General features: G+C 42.4%; 1 protein-coding gene across 4 annotated transcripts in view; it reads right to left on the minus strand.

Moving 5' to 3' along the window:
• The window catches only part of nup155 (nucleoporin 155), a 244979-nt gene that overhangs the window by 151447 nt on the left and 76661 nt on the right, over positions 1-16871 (minus strand). For all 4 annotated transcript variants that reach the window (XM_072257447.1, XM_072257446.1, XM_072257449.1 and 1 more), the window contains 2 exons: positions 5809-5906; positions 256-408 (listed from right to left, as the gene is read on the minus strand). In XM_072257447.1, the coding sequence (XP_072113548.1) occupies positions 256-408; positions 5809-5906 (251 nt within the window). The remainder of the gene's footprint in view (positions 1-255; positions 409-5808; positions 5907-16871) is intronic.

Here is a 16871-nt window from a genome sequence, read left to right on the forward strand (position 1 = left end):
GTGACTGAAGTTCTATCGCTTAAAACTGAATGTATTTAAAACAGACTGACAGATCTTTCAACTGGAAGGGAGTTGAGGGGCATAGAAAGGCAGTGCAGAATTAGTATTGAGACCAAAACTAGATCAGTCATGATTTCAGTTTAGACAAAAAAAATAGCTTGAGAAGCTGACTGCCAACTTCCACTCCATTCTTTGTTTTAATGTCACCTAAATAAGGAGCGGCATACAGTCACAGTTCCCCTGTAATGCAAATACCTTTAATATATAGAGCTTTGTGGACCTTGGAGGGCCTCTGTGGCATGGCTGAAGCAGAAAATCCTGGTGGCAGTCGTACGTGTACCAGCACCAGCATGCTGGGTCTTGCAGATGGATTCTTGAAGGGCATTGTGCTGAAATATAGTCGCACACCTAGGTACAAAACAAAGACGGCAATCACAGTATATGTCACACACACTTCATTAAATGCTGGGAGAGGTCAAACCCTGTCAATTGTGGACTACTTGCACGGACTCTGCGGTTCATATTCTGTGGAATGTTTGTTTGCTTTTTTTTTTACAGTTTTCAACAATTGATTCTTTTTCTTTGCACATTAGATGTTTGGCTGCCCTTGGGGAGTGTGGGGACTTTCGTGAATTCTATTTCACTTCTTTTTGTTTGTTTAATGGCTGCCTGAAAGAAGATCAATCTGAAGGTTGTATATGGTAGACATACTTCAATGATAATTATACTTTAAACTTTGATTCATTACCCATTCAAGACCAAAAGTGGTGGAATTGTGGACAGCAAGGAGAATCTTAGGTTTAAGAAAGGCTCTTAAAATAAACTTGGAAATTATAGGCCAGTGAGCCTGACATCAGTAGTGAGAAAGTTATTGGAAGGTATTCTGAGGGACCAGATATATGAGAATTTGGATAGACAGGTTCTGATTAAGAATAGTCAGCTTGGCTTTGTGCGTGGTAGGCTGTGGCTCACCAACCTTATAGAGTATTTCGAGGAAGTTACCAGGAAAGTGAATGAAAGTAAAATAGTGGATGTTGTCTACATGGACTTTAGTAAGGCATCAGACAAGGTCCCTCATGGGAGGCTGGTCAAGCAGGTTCAGTCGCTTAGCATTCAAGATGAGGTATTAAATTGGATTAGACACTGGATTCCTGGGAGAAACCAGAGAGTGGTAGTAGAAGATTGCCCTCTGACTGGAGGCTTGTGACTAGCAGGGTGCAGCAGGGATTGTTGTTGAGTGTTTGTAGTTTGTCATCTGTATCAATGATCTGGATGATAATGTGGTTAACTGAATCAGCAAATCTGACATCAAGATTAGTGGTGTAGTGGACAGCAAGAAACACTATCAGTTCTTGCAGCAGGATCTGGACCAGCTGAAAAAGTAGATGAAAAATGGCAGATGGAACTTAATGCAGACAAGTATGAGGTATTGCACTTTGGCAGGATCAACCAGGGTAGGAGTTACACAATGAAAGGTAAGGCACTGAGGAGTATAATAGAACAAATAGTTCTGGGAATCAGGCCCATAATTCATTGAAAGTGATGGCTCAGATAGATAGGGGTGTAGAGAAAGCTTTCGGTACATTGGCCTTCATAAATCAAAGTATTGAGTACAAGAGATGGGGTGTTATATTGAAATTGTATAAGATGTTGGTGAGCCTAATTTTGAGTATTGTGTGCAGTTTTGTTCACCCACCTACAGGAAAGTTGTAAATAAGGCTGAAAGAGAAAATTTACAAGGATGTTGCCAGGACTGGAGGACATGAGTAATAAGGGAAGATTGGATAGATTAGGACCTTATCCAGCCAGTGCAGGTGGTACATGCGATCTCAATTTCAAAGTTCAAGAGAAGTTTGGATAGGGACATGGATAGTGGGGATATGAACGGGATGGGATGGGATGGGATTGACAGTAAATAAGGTGCTTGAGGAATATAAAAAGTGCAAGGAAATACTTAAGAAGATATCAGGAGGGCTAAAAGAAGACATGAGGTTGCCTTGGCAGTCAAAGTGAAGGATAATCCAAAGAGCTTTTACAAGTATATTAAGAGCAAAAGGATTGTAAGGGATAAAATTGGTCGTCTTGAAGATCAGAGGGGTCGGCTATGTGCGGAACCAAAAGAAATGGGGGAGATCTTCAATGGGTTTTTTGCGTCTGTATTTACTAAGGAAACTGGCATGAAGTCTATGGAATTAAGGGAAACAAGTAGTGAGATCATGGAAACCGTACAGATTGAAAAGGAGGAGGTGCTTGCTATGTTGAGGCAAATTAAAGTGGATAAATCCCCAGGACCTGACAGGGTATTCCCTCGGACCCTGAAGGAGACTAGTGTTGAAATTGCAGGGGCCCTGGCAGATATATTTAAAATGCTGGTGTCTACAGGTGAAGTGCCGGAGGATTGGAGAGTGGCTCATGTTGTTCCGTTGTTTAAAAAAGGATCGAAAGGTAATCCGGGAAATTATAGGTCGGTAAGTTTGACGTCAGTAGTGGGTAAGTTATTGGAGGGAGTACTAAGAGACAGAATCTACAAGCATTTTGGATAGACAAGGACTTATTAGGGAGAGTCAACAGGGCTTTGTGCGTGGTAGGTCATGTTTAACCAATCTATTAGATAGAGTGAATGCCAGCAGGCTTTTTCCACTGAGGCAAAGGGAGAAAAAAAAACAAGAGGACATGGGTTAAGGGTGAGGGGGGAAAAGTTTAAAGGGAACATAGGAGGGGCTTCTTCACACAGAGAGTGGTGGGAGTATGGAATGAGCTGCCAGACGAGGTGGTAAATGCAGGTTCTTTTTTAACATTTAAGAATAAATTGGACAGATACATGGATGAGAGATGTATGAAGGGATATGATCTGTGTGCAGGTCAGTGGGACTGGGCAGAAAATAGTTCGGCACAACCAAGAAGGGCCAAAAGGCCTGTTTCTGTGTTGTAGTTTGTCTATGGCGTCTATGGTTCAGCACAGACTAGATGGGCCATAGGGCCTGCTTCTGTGCTGTACTTCTTTAAGTTTAAGTTTAAGAGACTACTAGACAGGTATATGGAGGAATTTAAGGTGGGGGCTTACATGGGAGGCAGGGTTTGAGGGTTGGCACAACATTGTGGGCCGAAGGGCCTGTACTGTGCTGTACTACTCTATGTTCTCTATGACTCTTAAGATGAAGATGATAAATAGTCAGAGCATTGACAGATGGCATTGAATCCTGATGAGCACTAGCCAATGCATTGCACGTGTAACCCAAATTTCTATGCAGGTTGATCGCATATAGCTGTAAAAGAGGGTTGTAATAGTAGGTGACTTTACTTTCCTGATACTGACATGGACTGCCCTAGTGCCAAGTACTTAGGTGGGGCAGAATTCGTTAAAAGTGTCCTGGAAAGTTTTCTTAAAACAATTTACAGACTCTAGACAGCCATACTACAGAAGGGCAACACTGAACCTTAGAGGGAAACGGGACAGACAAAAGTCAGTGAAGCAGCATTTTGGGACTGGTGACCAGATTTCTATTAGTTTTACATTATGGGAAAGGATAGGATTAGTCTGCAGGTTAAAGTTCAAGCACGGGGAAAAGCAAATTTTGGAGGCATTAGACAACTTGAAAAAATTGACTGGCTAAAGCTGTTTGCAAGTAAAGGGATGTCTGGCAAGTATGAGACAGCTAAAAGTAAGATAGGGAGAGTTCCGGAACAGTATGTTCCTCTTTGGCTGGCAAGGATGGGGAACACCTCAGGAGCAATATTGAGGGTCTGGTCTAAAAAAGGAGGTGGAGTTTGGAGGGTATAAGCAGTTGGTATCAAGCCAAACTCTTGAGGAGCAAAGGATACTAGGGTATACTTGAGGGAAAACAGGAGGACAAAAAAAAAAGGACAAGAGATAGCAATGTTACATAAGGTAAAAGAGAATCCTAGGAGATGCTACAGGCATATTAAAAGGGTAACCTGGGAAACAATAGGTTCTCAAGTGATGGGTGATAGCTCAGATGAATATTTCTTATCCGTATTTACTGTGGCAAAGATCATTCAGAGATTTGTGTATGGGGAAATAGTGTCACACCAAAATTGATTACTATTTTTTGAAGAAAATTAATGATATCAGGGTGGACAACATAATCTACATGGGCCTTAGCAAAGCTTTTAACAAGCTCCCACATGGCAGTCTGGTCTGGAAGGTAAGACCTCATGGAAACCAGGATGGATACAAGTAAGGAGTCAGACGTAGTAGAGTAGATGTTGGTGAAATTGTACTTGGTAACTGTATGCATTTCTGGTCAACTAGGTAGAAGGTAGTTGTAATTAAGCTGAAGAAACTGCAGAAATAAATCAGAAGCATATTACCAAGACTGGAGAGCTTGAACTCTAAGAGACAGGATAGGCTACAATTATTTTCCCTCAGCACAGGTGACTGAGTGGTGTCCTTATAGTGATCTATAAAATCATGAGGGGCACAGAGGAGATAAGTAACCTGTTGGTCAGGTTAAGAGAGCATAAAACTAGAACCCACAGGTTTAAGTAAGAAGGGAATATTTAAGAGATACAAGGGACAACTCTTCTCAAAAAGAATATAGTGGGTATGTGGAACGAGCTGACAGAGGAAGCTATAGAGGTATGTCGTTACAGACCTTAAGACATAGGTGCAGAATTAGGCTATCGAGTCTGCTCTGCCATTCAATCACGGCTGATCCTTTTTTCCCTCCTCCTCAACCCAATTCCCAGCCTTCTCCCTGTAACCACTGATGCCACGTCCAATCAAGAACCTATCAATCTCTGCCTTAAATACACCCAACGACCTGGCCTCCACTGCTGCATGTGGCAACAAACTCTACAAATTCACCACGCTTCGGCTACAGAAATTTCTCCAAAACTCTGTTTTCAAAGGGTGCCCCTCTATCCTGAGGCTGTGCCCTCTTGTTCTAGACTCTCCCACCATGGGAAACATCCTTTCCACATCCTTTCACATTCAAAAGGCTTCAGTGAGATCCCTCCTCATCCTTCTGAATTTTAGCGAGTACAGACCCAGAGTCATCAAACGTTCCTTGTATGACAACCCTTTCATCCCGGGAATCAGTTGTGTGAACCTCATCACATAATTACATAATTATGGTATGTACTTATAACATTTGATACATATTAAGACAGGTCCATTTTGTTCTCAAAATGCTTGTTATGATGTGGAGGAGTAGTTGGTAGTGCCTGTCGCTCTCACTTTCAACTTCCACCACTGACTCGTAGTCACACGAAAAGGAGAGCTGAATGTATAATCCTCTCCCTGCCAGTACATACCCTCTCCAACATCAAACCCCATATAGTGCCTCCTCGCTGGTGACACACGGAAACTAAATTGTTTCGGGCTTAGGCTGAACTACGGTGGACAGGGAGGAGGTCTGGCCCAGCAGATGTAGCACACAGGCCCACTGCCATGTGGACACACCCTGACGCTCATGTACCAGATCCCCAGATATGGGTAAATAGCCCCACAGCGTAGTGGGCAGTATCGGAAGGGATGTGGGCTACGGAAGTAAACCCAGACAGCAAGTGCAGAGTGGAGCCCCAGTGGTGGCTGGATGCCACTGAACATCCATCCAGATGCTCCTGCAGTCAAGCTGCTGCCAAGTGTATTGCTTCAGAAGCTTTCACTGTACTCACTGGCCACTGAGACAGATGGATGCCAACCAGACAGTTCCATGGATAGAAGAGGTTTACAGCGATAGACTGTCAGCATGGATGCCGAGCTGCAAGATCTGTTTCCACACAGATATTCTATGATATTATAACTTCACCAGCCCTTAGTTCACCAACGCTGCAAATTCTCACCTGCATGTGTCACAGCCAACAAGTGGCAATCCACAGATTCCGAGCTCTCAATCACGGCAATGTGCACAATTGGTTTGAAGACTGCCCGATCTATGGTCCTGAAAATGACAAAAAAATCAGTAAAAATACAAGCCCATAGTCACGACCACCTCACACTTCTCTGGGTTGAACTCCATCTCCCACTTCTCAGCCCACTTCTGAATCCTATCAATGTCTCTCTGCAATCTTCGACAATCCTCTACACTATCCACAACACCATCAACCTTTGTGTCGTCTGCAAACTTGCCAACCCACCCTTCTACCCCCACGTTAATAAAAATCACAAGACGTAGAGGTCCCAGAACAGATCCTTGTGGGACACCACTAGTCACAACTCTGCAGTCCGAATTTACTCCCTCCACCACAACCCTCTGCCTTCTGCAGGCAAGCCAATTCTGAATCCACCTGGCCAAACTTCCCTGGATCCCATGTCTTCTGATGTGTGGAACCTTGTCAAATGCCTTACTAAAATCCATGTAGATTACACTCACTGCACTACCCTCATCTATATACCTGGTCACTTCCTCAAAGAACTCTATCAGGCTTGTGAGACACGATCTGCCCTTCACAAAGCCATACTGACTGTCCCTGATCAGACCATGATTCTCAAAATGCCCATAGACCCTATCTCTAAGAATCTTTTCCAACAGAGTTCCCACCACAGACATATGGCTCACCAGTTTACAATTACCCGGACTATCCCTACTACCTTTTTTGAACAAGGGGACAAGATTCGCCTCCCTCCAATACTCCGGTACTATTCCCGTAGACAACGAGGACATAAAGATCCTAGCCAGAGGCTCAGCAATCTCTTCCCTCACTTCGTGGAGCAGCCTGGGGAATATTCCGTCAGGCCCCGGGGACTTATCCGTCCTAATGTATTTTAATAACTCCAACACCTCCTCTCCCTTAATATCAACATGCTCCAGAACATCAACCACACTCATATTGTCCTCACCTTCATCAAGTTCCCTCTCATTGAGGACCTTGCTCACTTTGACAGCTTCCGGGCATATCTTCCCACCTTTACTCTAATAGATCCTACATTCACTCCTGTCATCCTTTTGTTCTTCACATAATTGAAGAATACCTTGGGGTTTTCCTTTACCCTACTCGCCAAGGCCTTCTCATGCCCCCTTTTTGCTCTTCTCAGCCCCTTCTTAAGCTCCTCTCTTGCTACCCTATATTCCTCAATAGACCCATCTGATCCTTGCTTCCTAAACCTCATGTATGCTGCCTTCTTCCACCTGACTAGAATCTCCACCTCACTTGTCACCCATGGTTCCTTCACCCTACCATTCTTTGTCTTCCTCACCAGGACAAATTTATCCCTAACATCCTACATTATAAAAACAATTAAATGATTATTGTTTTTAAAGAAAACTTTGCAATTACGTATCGTGTGCTATCTGGTCACTGTTAACTTCTACCAAATTGAGCTTGTAAGTGAGAACATGTTGACGAAGTTCAGCTTCAATCAGTCAATCATGATAAAATGAAGCCATAAAATCATCTGAAAGTCCAAACTTGATATCTGAAACTTATGCACAGAGACCCAAGGAACCGTCTAAGTAAAATAGTACCAAACACATAGATTCTCACACAGTTAAAATAAAAGAATTGAACAAAAAAAAGATTAACAATGAATAATAAATATTAGTCAAACCAGAGATCTATGAATCATGCCATACTTTACTCCATCAACATGCCATATCTAGATGTCACCAACAATGCTAATAATATGAATACAGTAACAATAACACTAAAGCACAATTCATATTAATTTTTCTGACACACAGTTCCATTAAAAGCAAATATTTTTCAGAGACTAACAAAATTCAAAGGAAAAACAAACATGAAAGATGGTAATTGAAGTGACCTGGATACACTTGTACATGATTCCCTGAAAGTTAACGTGCAAGATCCAAGAATACAGTCGTCTTTTATTGCAAGAGAAATTAGTTTAGATGAGAAATCCTGTTCCAGTTGGATGCATGGAAGATTGTGTACAGATCAGATCAGTTAGGCTGACATAAGCTGCAAATGAATGCTGGAAAAATCAAACATCAGAATCAGATTTAATATGTCATGCAATTTGTTAATATTACAATAGTGGACTTTTGAAAAGGAATCATGTTTGATAAATGTGTTGCAATTTTTTGATTTTCTAACTGGCAGAATAGACAGGAGAAAGCCATTGTACATTGAAAATTTGGAACTTCAGAAAGGCTTCAATAGAGTGCCATGTAGACAATATAAAACAATTTTAGAGCATCCATAATTGAGGATGATATACAGTAATATAAATTCCAATATATCAAACAGGTTAGCAGTGATTATATATACGTTTGTATATGTGTGGAAATATAAAAACCAAGCTTCTTCAAGCATAGGGGGTAAATGGATACAGTCTTACAGTGATGGGTAAATGAAATCAGTTCAGCTCGTGGTGTTGAGTAGTGATGGAGAGAGAGAGGTGTGGTGGTTGTCCGAGTAAGCCAATGCCATCGATTCTTCCCGCTGTCCTCCGAAACTTCCAAGTTAGCCAAACTTGACCAACTTAAGAGCACCGTCTTCAAGTGATAATCTACCAACTCAGGCAAAGGTTAGACACACTGGTGGACTCCACAGGGTCACTCTTTCACGCACTAATAATCACAGATCGATACCTCACAATCGATCCTCAGTTCCACACTCGTGGGCACCTGAACAGGATAGTGGTAACTTCACACTTCAGTGTATTTGCATGTCCTGTGAAACAAGCAATTACGCTGGTTTAAATACTGTTGTGCTGAACACCAGCTGTCTATCAAGTAGCTCCTCCCTTCTCTCTCTGTAGGAACTCAGAAGCTGGCAGTGTCCTTGCAGAAATCCCAAACAAACTGTGAGCAGTCTTCGCCCCCCCCCCCTCTCTCTCTCTCGGTAAGAAGCTGTTTGTGCTGTACAGATGCGCGCACACACACACACACACTCTCTCTCTCTCTCTCTTTTTAAAGGCACAGTCCATAACGAACAACTCAGGATATTGTCACAAAGAATAAATAAAACTAATTCACTTCAGGAAGTTGTGACCAGTGAAATTCCAGTTGTTTATGCTGGGACTTACCTCCTCACAATCTGCATCAATCATTTGATGAGATAGGTCTCCCACCTCTCATCCTCCGTCTCTCCAAGGAGAAAAGGCTGAGTTCATTCAACCTATTCTCATAAGGCATGCTCCTCAATCCAGGCAACATCCTTGTAAATCTCCTCTGCACCCTTTCTATAGTTTCCACATCCTTCCTGTAGTGAGGCAACCAGAACTGAGCACAGTACTCCAAGTGGGGTCTGACCAGGGTCCTATATAGCTCCAACATTACCTCTCAGCTCTTAAACTCAATCCCACGATTGATGAAGGCCAATGCACCATATACCTTCTTAACCACAGAGTCAACCTGCGCAGCAGTTTTGAGTGTCGACTCCAAGAACCCTCTAATCCTCCACACTGCCAAGAGTCTTACCATTAATACTATATTCTGTCATCATACTTGACCTACTAAAATGAACCACCTCACACTTATCTGGGTTAAACTCCATCTGCCACTTCTCAGCAGTTTTGCATCTCATCAATGTCCTACTGTAACCTCTGACACCCCTCTACGCTATCCACAACACCCTCAACCTTTGTATCATCAGCAAATTTACTAACCCATCCCTCCACTTCCTCATCCAGGTCATTTATAAAAATCACCAAGAGTAGGAGTCCCTAAATAGATCCCTGAGGCACAAGACTGGTCACGGACCTCTACGCAGAATATGACCCGTCTACAATCACTCTTTGCCTTCTGTGGGCAAGCCAGTTCTGGATCCACAAAGCAATGTCCCCTTGGATCCCATGCCTCCTTACTTTTTCAATAAGCCTTGCATGGGGTATATTGTCAAATGCCTTGCTGAAATCTATATACACTACATCTACTGCTCTACCTTCATCAATGTGTTTAGTCAAAAAATTCAATCAGGCTCGTAAGGCACAATCTGCCTTTGACAAAGCTATGCTGATTATTCCTAACCATACTATTAAGTCCCAGAGAATTATCCAACTTGATGCTTTCCCAAACCTCCACCACAGCCTCTTTCTTAATGTCTTTCTGCTCACGCTTTTCAATCCACTCTAAGTCATCCCGACAATTGCAAAGATCCTTTTCCGTAGTGAATACTGAAGCAAAATATTAAGTACTTCTGCTATCTCTTCCGGTTCCATACACACTTTTCCACTATCACACTTGCTTGGTCCTATTCTCTCACATCTTATCCGCTTGCTCTTTACATACTTGTAGAATGCCTTGAGGTTTTCCTTAATCCTGCTCGCCAAGGCCTTCTCATGACCCCTTCTGGCTCTCCGAATTTTATTCTTAAACTCCTTCCTGTTAGCCTTATAATCTTCTTTGAACCTTTCGTAAGCTTTTCTTTTCTTCTTGACAGATTTTCAACACCCTTGTACACCACGGTTCCTGTACCCATCCTTTCCGTCTCATTGGAACATACCTATGCAGAACATCACAGAAACATCTCCTGAACATTTACCACATTTCTGCTGTACATTTCCATGAGAACATCTGTTCCCAATTTATGCTTCCAAATTCTTGCCTGATAGCTTCATATTTCTCCTTACTCCAATTAAACGCTTTCCTAACTTGTTTGTTCCTATCCCTCTCCAATGCTATGGTAAACAAGATAGAATTGTGATCACTATCTCCAAAATGCTCTCCAACTGAGAGATCTGACACCTGACCAGGTTCATTTTCCAATACCAGATCAAGTATAGCCTCTCCTCTTGTAGGCTTGTCTACATATTGTGTCAGGAAACCTTCCTGAACACACCTAACAAACTCCACCCTATCTAAACTCCTAAGTCTAGTGAGATGCCAATCAATGTTTGGGGATTTAAAATCTCCCACCACGACAACAATGTTATTGTTACACCCTTCCAGAATCTGTCTCCCTATCTGCTCCTCAATGTCCTTGTTACTATTGAGTGGTCTATAAAAAACACCAAGTAGAGTTATTGACCGCTTCCTGTTTGTAACTTCCACCCACAGAGACTCAGCAGACAATCCCTCCATGACTTCCTCCTTTTCTGAAGCCTGACACGATCTCTGATCAGCAGTGCCATGCCCCCACCTCTTTTGCCTCTCTCCCTGTCCTTTCTGAAACATCTGAAGCCTGGCACTCCAAGTTGAATTTAAGAGCAGGGAGGTTATGCTGTAACTGTACTGGTAAGGCCGCACCTGGGGTACCACATGCAGTTCTGATCTCCTTCTTAGAGGAAGGATATACTGAGCTTTGGAGGCAGTTCACCAGATTGATTCCAGAGATGAGGACTATGACGAGAGATTGAGTCACTTGGGACTCTACTCACTGGAATTCAGAAGAATTAGAGGAGATCTTATTGAAATATAAAAAAATTATGAAAGGGATAGATAAGATAGAGGCAGGAAAGTTCTTTCCACTGACAGGTGAGACTAGAACTAGGGGATATAGCCTCAAGATTCAGGGGGAGTAGATTTAGGACGGAGATGAGGAGGAACTGCTTTTCCCAGAGGGTGGTGAATCTGCGGAATTCTATATCCAATGAAGCAGTGGAGGCTACCTCAGTAAATATATTTAAGACAAGGTTGGATTGATTTTTGCATAGTAGGGGAATTAAGGGTTTTGGGAAAAAGGCAGGTACGTGGAGATGAGTCCATGGCCAAATCAGCCATGATCTTATTCAATGGTGGAGCAGGCTTAATGAGCCAGATGGCCTACTCCTGCTCCTATTTATTATGTTATGTTCCAAGTAGACAAACACAGTCTGCCTAAACTAATAATACACAAACAATTGTACTTTTCATGTCTTTATTGAACATATTATTTAATCATTCACAAACCAGGCTGAAAAGTACGTGAAGCCACATATTTAATAACTGGTAGAACCTCCTTTAGCAGCAATAACCTCCACCAAACGTTTTCTGTAGCTGCTGATCAGCCTTGCACAACAGCGGGAGTAATTTTAGACTATTCCTCCATACAAAACTTTCAGTTCATCAGTATTTACCACAGCATCTCAATTCGGTTAACGTCTCGACACTGACATGGACATTCCAAAACACAAATTTTCTTCTTTATGAACCACTCTGTAGTTGAATTACTCTTGTGTTTCAGATCAATGTCTTGTTGCATCATCCAACTTCTATTAAGCTTCATGTTACGGACCACTTCCCTGACATTCTCCTGTAAAATGCCTTGATACAATTTTGAATTTATTGTTCCCTCAACAATAGCAAGCTGTCCAGGCCCTGAGGCAGTGAAGCACCCCCAATCCATGGTGCGCCTTCCACTATGCTTCACAGTTCGGATGAAGTTTTGGTGTCGGCATGCAGTGTCCTTTTACCTCCAAACATTCTGCCAGAAAGTTCAACTTTGGTCTCATCTCTCCACATAACAATGTCCCAGAGCATTGTAGAACATGCAAGGACTCTTTTGCAAACTTGAGACATGCAACAATATTTTATTTTCTGGAGAGCAGTATTTCCTCTGTGGTGTCCTCCCATGAACAACATTCTTAAAGTGAACAGAGACTTTAGCATTAGGGTCTGCAGGTCTTTTGCTGTTACCCTAGGATTCTTTTTCACCAATTCAGCAAAGCATGTGGTGCGCTTTGTGTGATCTTGGCAAGGCGCCACTCCTAGGAAGAGTAGCAACAGTACCGAATTTCCACTTGTAGACAATTTCTCTTACTGTGGACTGATGAACACTCAGGTATTTAGAAATGCTTTTCTAGCCTTTTCCAGCTTCGTGCATCTCTACAATTCTTCTTCCAAGGTCCTCTGAAAAGTTGTTTTGATCAAGACATGGTCTACATAAACAGATCTTTCTTGAGATATTTGTCAGTAATCTGACTTTGTCTTTTTTCTTCATAGGGCAGGGTACCTCTACAACCCATACCTCCAATCACGTCTCATTGATTGGAACACCTGAGTCCAAATAACTGTTGTACAAGGCATTACCCCAAAGGTTCACATACTTTTTGAACCTCGGGTGTGATTGTTTTAATGGTATACTTGGTATTGACGAGAAGTACAATTGTTTGTGTATTATTAGTTTAGGCAATTTGTGTTTGTCTATTATTGTGACTTAGATGAAGATCAGACCATACTTTATGAGTTATTAATGTAGAAAACAGGGTAATTGCAAAGGGTTCACAAACCTTTTCTTGCAACTGTATCTGCCTCAGCTACCAGTCCTGGCAAACATCCCTGGTATACCTTCCTCCACTCACCTTAAAAGCTTGTCCTCTCTTATCAGCCATTGTCACCCTTCAAAAAGGGCACTGGATGTCCACCCTATCTATGACGGATCTGATACTCTGGTTTAAAGGTAACAGAGATGAGACAGGAAATTATCGGCCACTAAGCCCAACAATAGCAGTAGAGAAATTAATAGAAAAGATACCTAGCAACATGATATTTTTGTGATTTATAGAAACATAAGACTTATTACGCACAATGATAAGGTCCTTTCAATTCTGATGGCGCTTTTGAGGAGGTAGCTACGATTAATGAGGGGGATGGTGGATGTTGGCTACATGAACTTTGGTAAAGCATTTAACAAGCTCCCCTATGGTAGGCTAATCCAGCCGACAAGGTAATGGTAAAGTATCCATGAACAGAGGTACCTAACCAGAGCATTGCTGATCATTTGAATTAAAATACCCCTGGTCTGATGAATAAATTTACAGAAGTCACGAAATGTGATGGTTTTGTGATTTGTATAGACTGGTGGTGCAGAATCAAATGATCCACTAGCTTCATGTTTCCGTGCTCCACAGAAGTCATCTCAGAATAAGAATCAGTTTTACTATCATAAACTTATGTCATGAAATTTGCTGTTTTGTGACACCATTACATTAGAACACAACTTTAAAAATTATAAATTACAATAAAAATATAAAAATTATATTAAATAAGTAGCACAAGAGATCAAAAAATAGTGCAATAGTGTTAATGGGTTCGCAGGTGTTCAGCGAAACGATCTCCCAGTCTGCGTCTGTCCGCTAGAGAAAGCAGGATCTCCCAGTGGCCACACATTTTAATTCCACATCCCATTCTCATTATGATAAGTCTATCCACGGCCTCCTCTACTGTAAACATGAAGCCACACTCAGGTCAGAGGAACAACACCTTATATTCCGAGATCGGGCAGCATCAGTCAGAAACAATGAGTCAACGTTTCAGGCCGGATCTTTTACAGTCGACGCTTCGGGCCAGATCTTTTGCTTTGATCTTTTACAGCATCTGCAGATTATTTTGTGTTTACCTTATATTCCATCTGGGTAGCCTCCAACCTGATGGCATGAACATTGACTTCTCAAACTTCCGCTAATGCCCCACCTCCTCCTCATACCCCATCCGTTATTTATTTATATACACACACATTTTTTCTCTCTCTCCTTTTCCTCCCTCTGTCCCTCTCACTATACCCCTTGACCATACTCTGGGTTTTTCCCCCACTCCCCCTTTTCTTTCTCTCTGGGCCTCCTGTCCCATGATCCTCTCATATCCCTTTTGCCAATCAACTGTCCAGCTATTGGCTCCATCCCTCCCCCTCCTGTCTTCTCCTATCATTTTGGATCTCCCCCTCCCACTTTCAAATCTCTTTTTCGCTCTTCTTTCAGTTAGTCCTGACGAAGGGTCTCAGCCCAAAACGTCGACTGTACCTCTTCCTAGAGATGCTGCCTGGCCTGCTGCATTCACCAGCAACTTTGATGTGTGTTGCTTGAATTTCCAGCATCTACAGAATTCCTCGTGTTTGAGGAATCTATCAAGTTCTGTTTTACAGTCTTGGCCTCCACAGCAACAAAATCCACAGATTCACTACTCTCTGGCTAAAGAAATTCCTCTTCAGCTCTGTTTTAAAAGGATGCCCCTCTATTCTGAGGCTGTCTCCTCTGGTCTTAGACCTCCCATAATAGGAAACATCCTCTCCACATGCACTCCATCAAGGCCTTTTACAATTCAATAGGTTTCAATTAGGTCACCCCTCATTCTTCTGAACTCTAATCAATACAGGCCCAGAGCCATCAAACACTCTTCATACAACAAGCCATTCAACCCTGGAATCACTTTCGTGAACCTCCTTTGAACCCTCTCCAGTTTCAGCACATCTATTCTAAGATAAAGATGGTGTCTGAGCTGTGCTTAGCCACTCATTCATGGGCAAAGAGCACAGCAACGTGTGAAGCACACATCCTTGAGGTGCACCAGCGTTTAATATCAGTGACAACGAGATGTTGTTTCTGACCTGCATTGACCATTGTTTCCCGTTGAGGAATTCACAAACTGGAATGAAGCCCTAAGGGACAGGGTAAAGAAGCCTACACTTACTCAGTAGAGCTCCCAAGCAGAAAAGTGCTTCCAAAAAATTTGTTTCCTCAGTGCAACCCCAACATTGCCACACTTTTTTGATGCTGTTCCTTGCAAAGTGCTCCAATAATACGTGTTTCCTCAGTATGATCCGAACACTGCAGCATTTCTTGGGGCTGTTCCTCGTCAAGTGCAAAGCACCCACAGTCCTCTCCTCAACCACTCAGTGTTCCTTTATTCCTGGTTCTCCAAGGATCATCAGCCTGTCGTGGTGAAGAGGCTTGTGAGTTCCTGAGATCCCAAGAGTGATGCCATGTGGAGTTTATCCATCGAACACTTTGCTCCTGGTCAGGTCATCCATGGTGGTAAGGTCAAGAGGAAAGTTCCAGATAAACAGCAATTCAACCACAACCTCAACGGTGGAACTGGCAATAGATGATGGCATCACAACAGCAGTGAATGTGGAGGAAGGCTGCAACAGTGAAGGGCCCCTCAATCATCCAGCATTCCATTTATCAGAAGCACTGCTTACACAGGGCCCTTAGTATTATTAAGGATCACACCCATCTATCCAGTATCCTCTTTGACTTTCTACCATCAACAGGAGATCTGATGCATAAAAACAAGAATGGTCAAGATGGGAACCAGTTTCTTCCCTCAGACCATTAGACTTCTGAACACCCTACTACATCACCTTCGAAGTGTCACTGGTTAAATGTACCTTACAATAACCATATAACAATTACAGCACGGAAACAGGCCATCTTGACCCTTCTAGTCCATGCCAAACTCTTACTCACCTAGTCCCACCGACCTGCACTCAGCCCATAACCCTCCATTCCTTTCCTGTCCATATAGCTGTCCAATTTAACTTTAAATGACAACATCGAACCTGCCTCAACCACTTCTGCTGGAAGCTCTTCCACACAGCTACCACTCTCTGAGTAAAGAAGTTCCCCCTCATGTTACCCCTAAACTTTTGCCCCCTCTCAACTCATGTCCTCTTGCTTGAATCTCCCCAACTCTCAATGGAAAAAGCCTATCCACATCAACTCTATCTATCCCCCCTCATAATTTTAAATACCTCTATCAAGTCCCCCCTCAACCTTCTACGTTCCAAAGAATAAAGACCTAACTTGCTCAACCTTTCTCTGTAACTTAGGTGATGAAACCCAGGTAACATTCTAGTAAATCTTCTCTGTAATCTCTCTATTTTGTTGACATCTTTCCTATAATTCAGTGACCAAAACTGTACACAATACTCCAAATTTGGCCTCACCAATGCCTTGTACAATTTCAACATTACATCCCAACTCCTATACTCAATGCTCTAATTTATAAAGCTTTCTTCACCACCCTATCCACATCAGATTCCACCTTCAGGGAACTATGCACCATTATTCCTAGATCCCTCTGTTCTACAGCATTCTTCAATGCCCTACCATTTACCATGTATGTCCTATTTTGATTAGTCCTACCAAAATGTAGCACCTCACATTTATCAGTATTAAACTCCATCTGCCATCTTTCAGCCCACTCTTCTAACTGGCCTCAATCTCTCTGCAAGCTTTGAAAACCTACTTCATTATCATTCACAACCCCGCCTATCTTAGTATCATCTACATACTTACTCATCCAATT

The sequence above is a fragment of the Mobula birostris genome, chromosome 5 (assembly GCF_030028105.1).
Source record: "Mobula birostris isolate sMobBir1 chromosome 5, sMobBir1.hap1, whole genome shotgun sequence".
In the NCBI taxonomy this organism is placed as follows: Eukaryota; Metazoa; Chordata; class Chondrichthyes; order Myliobatiformes; family Myliobatidae; genus Mobula; species Mobula birostris.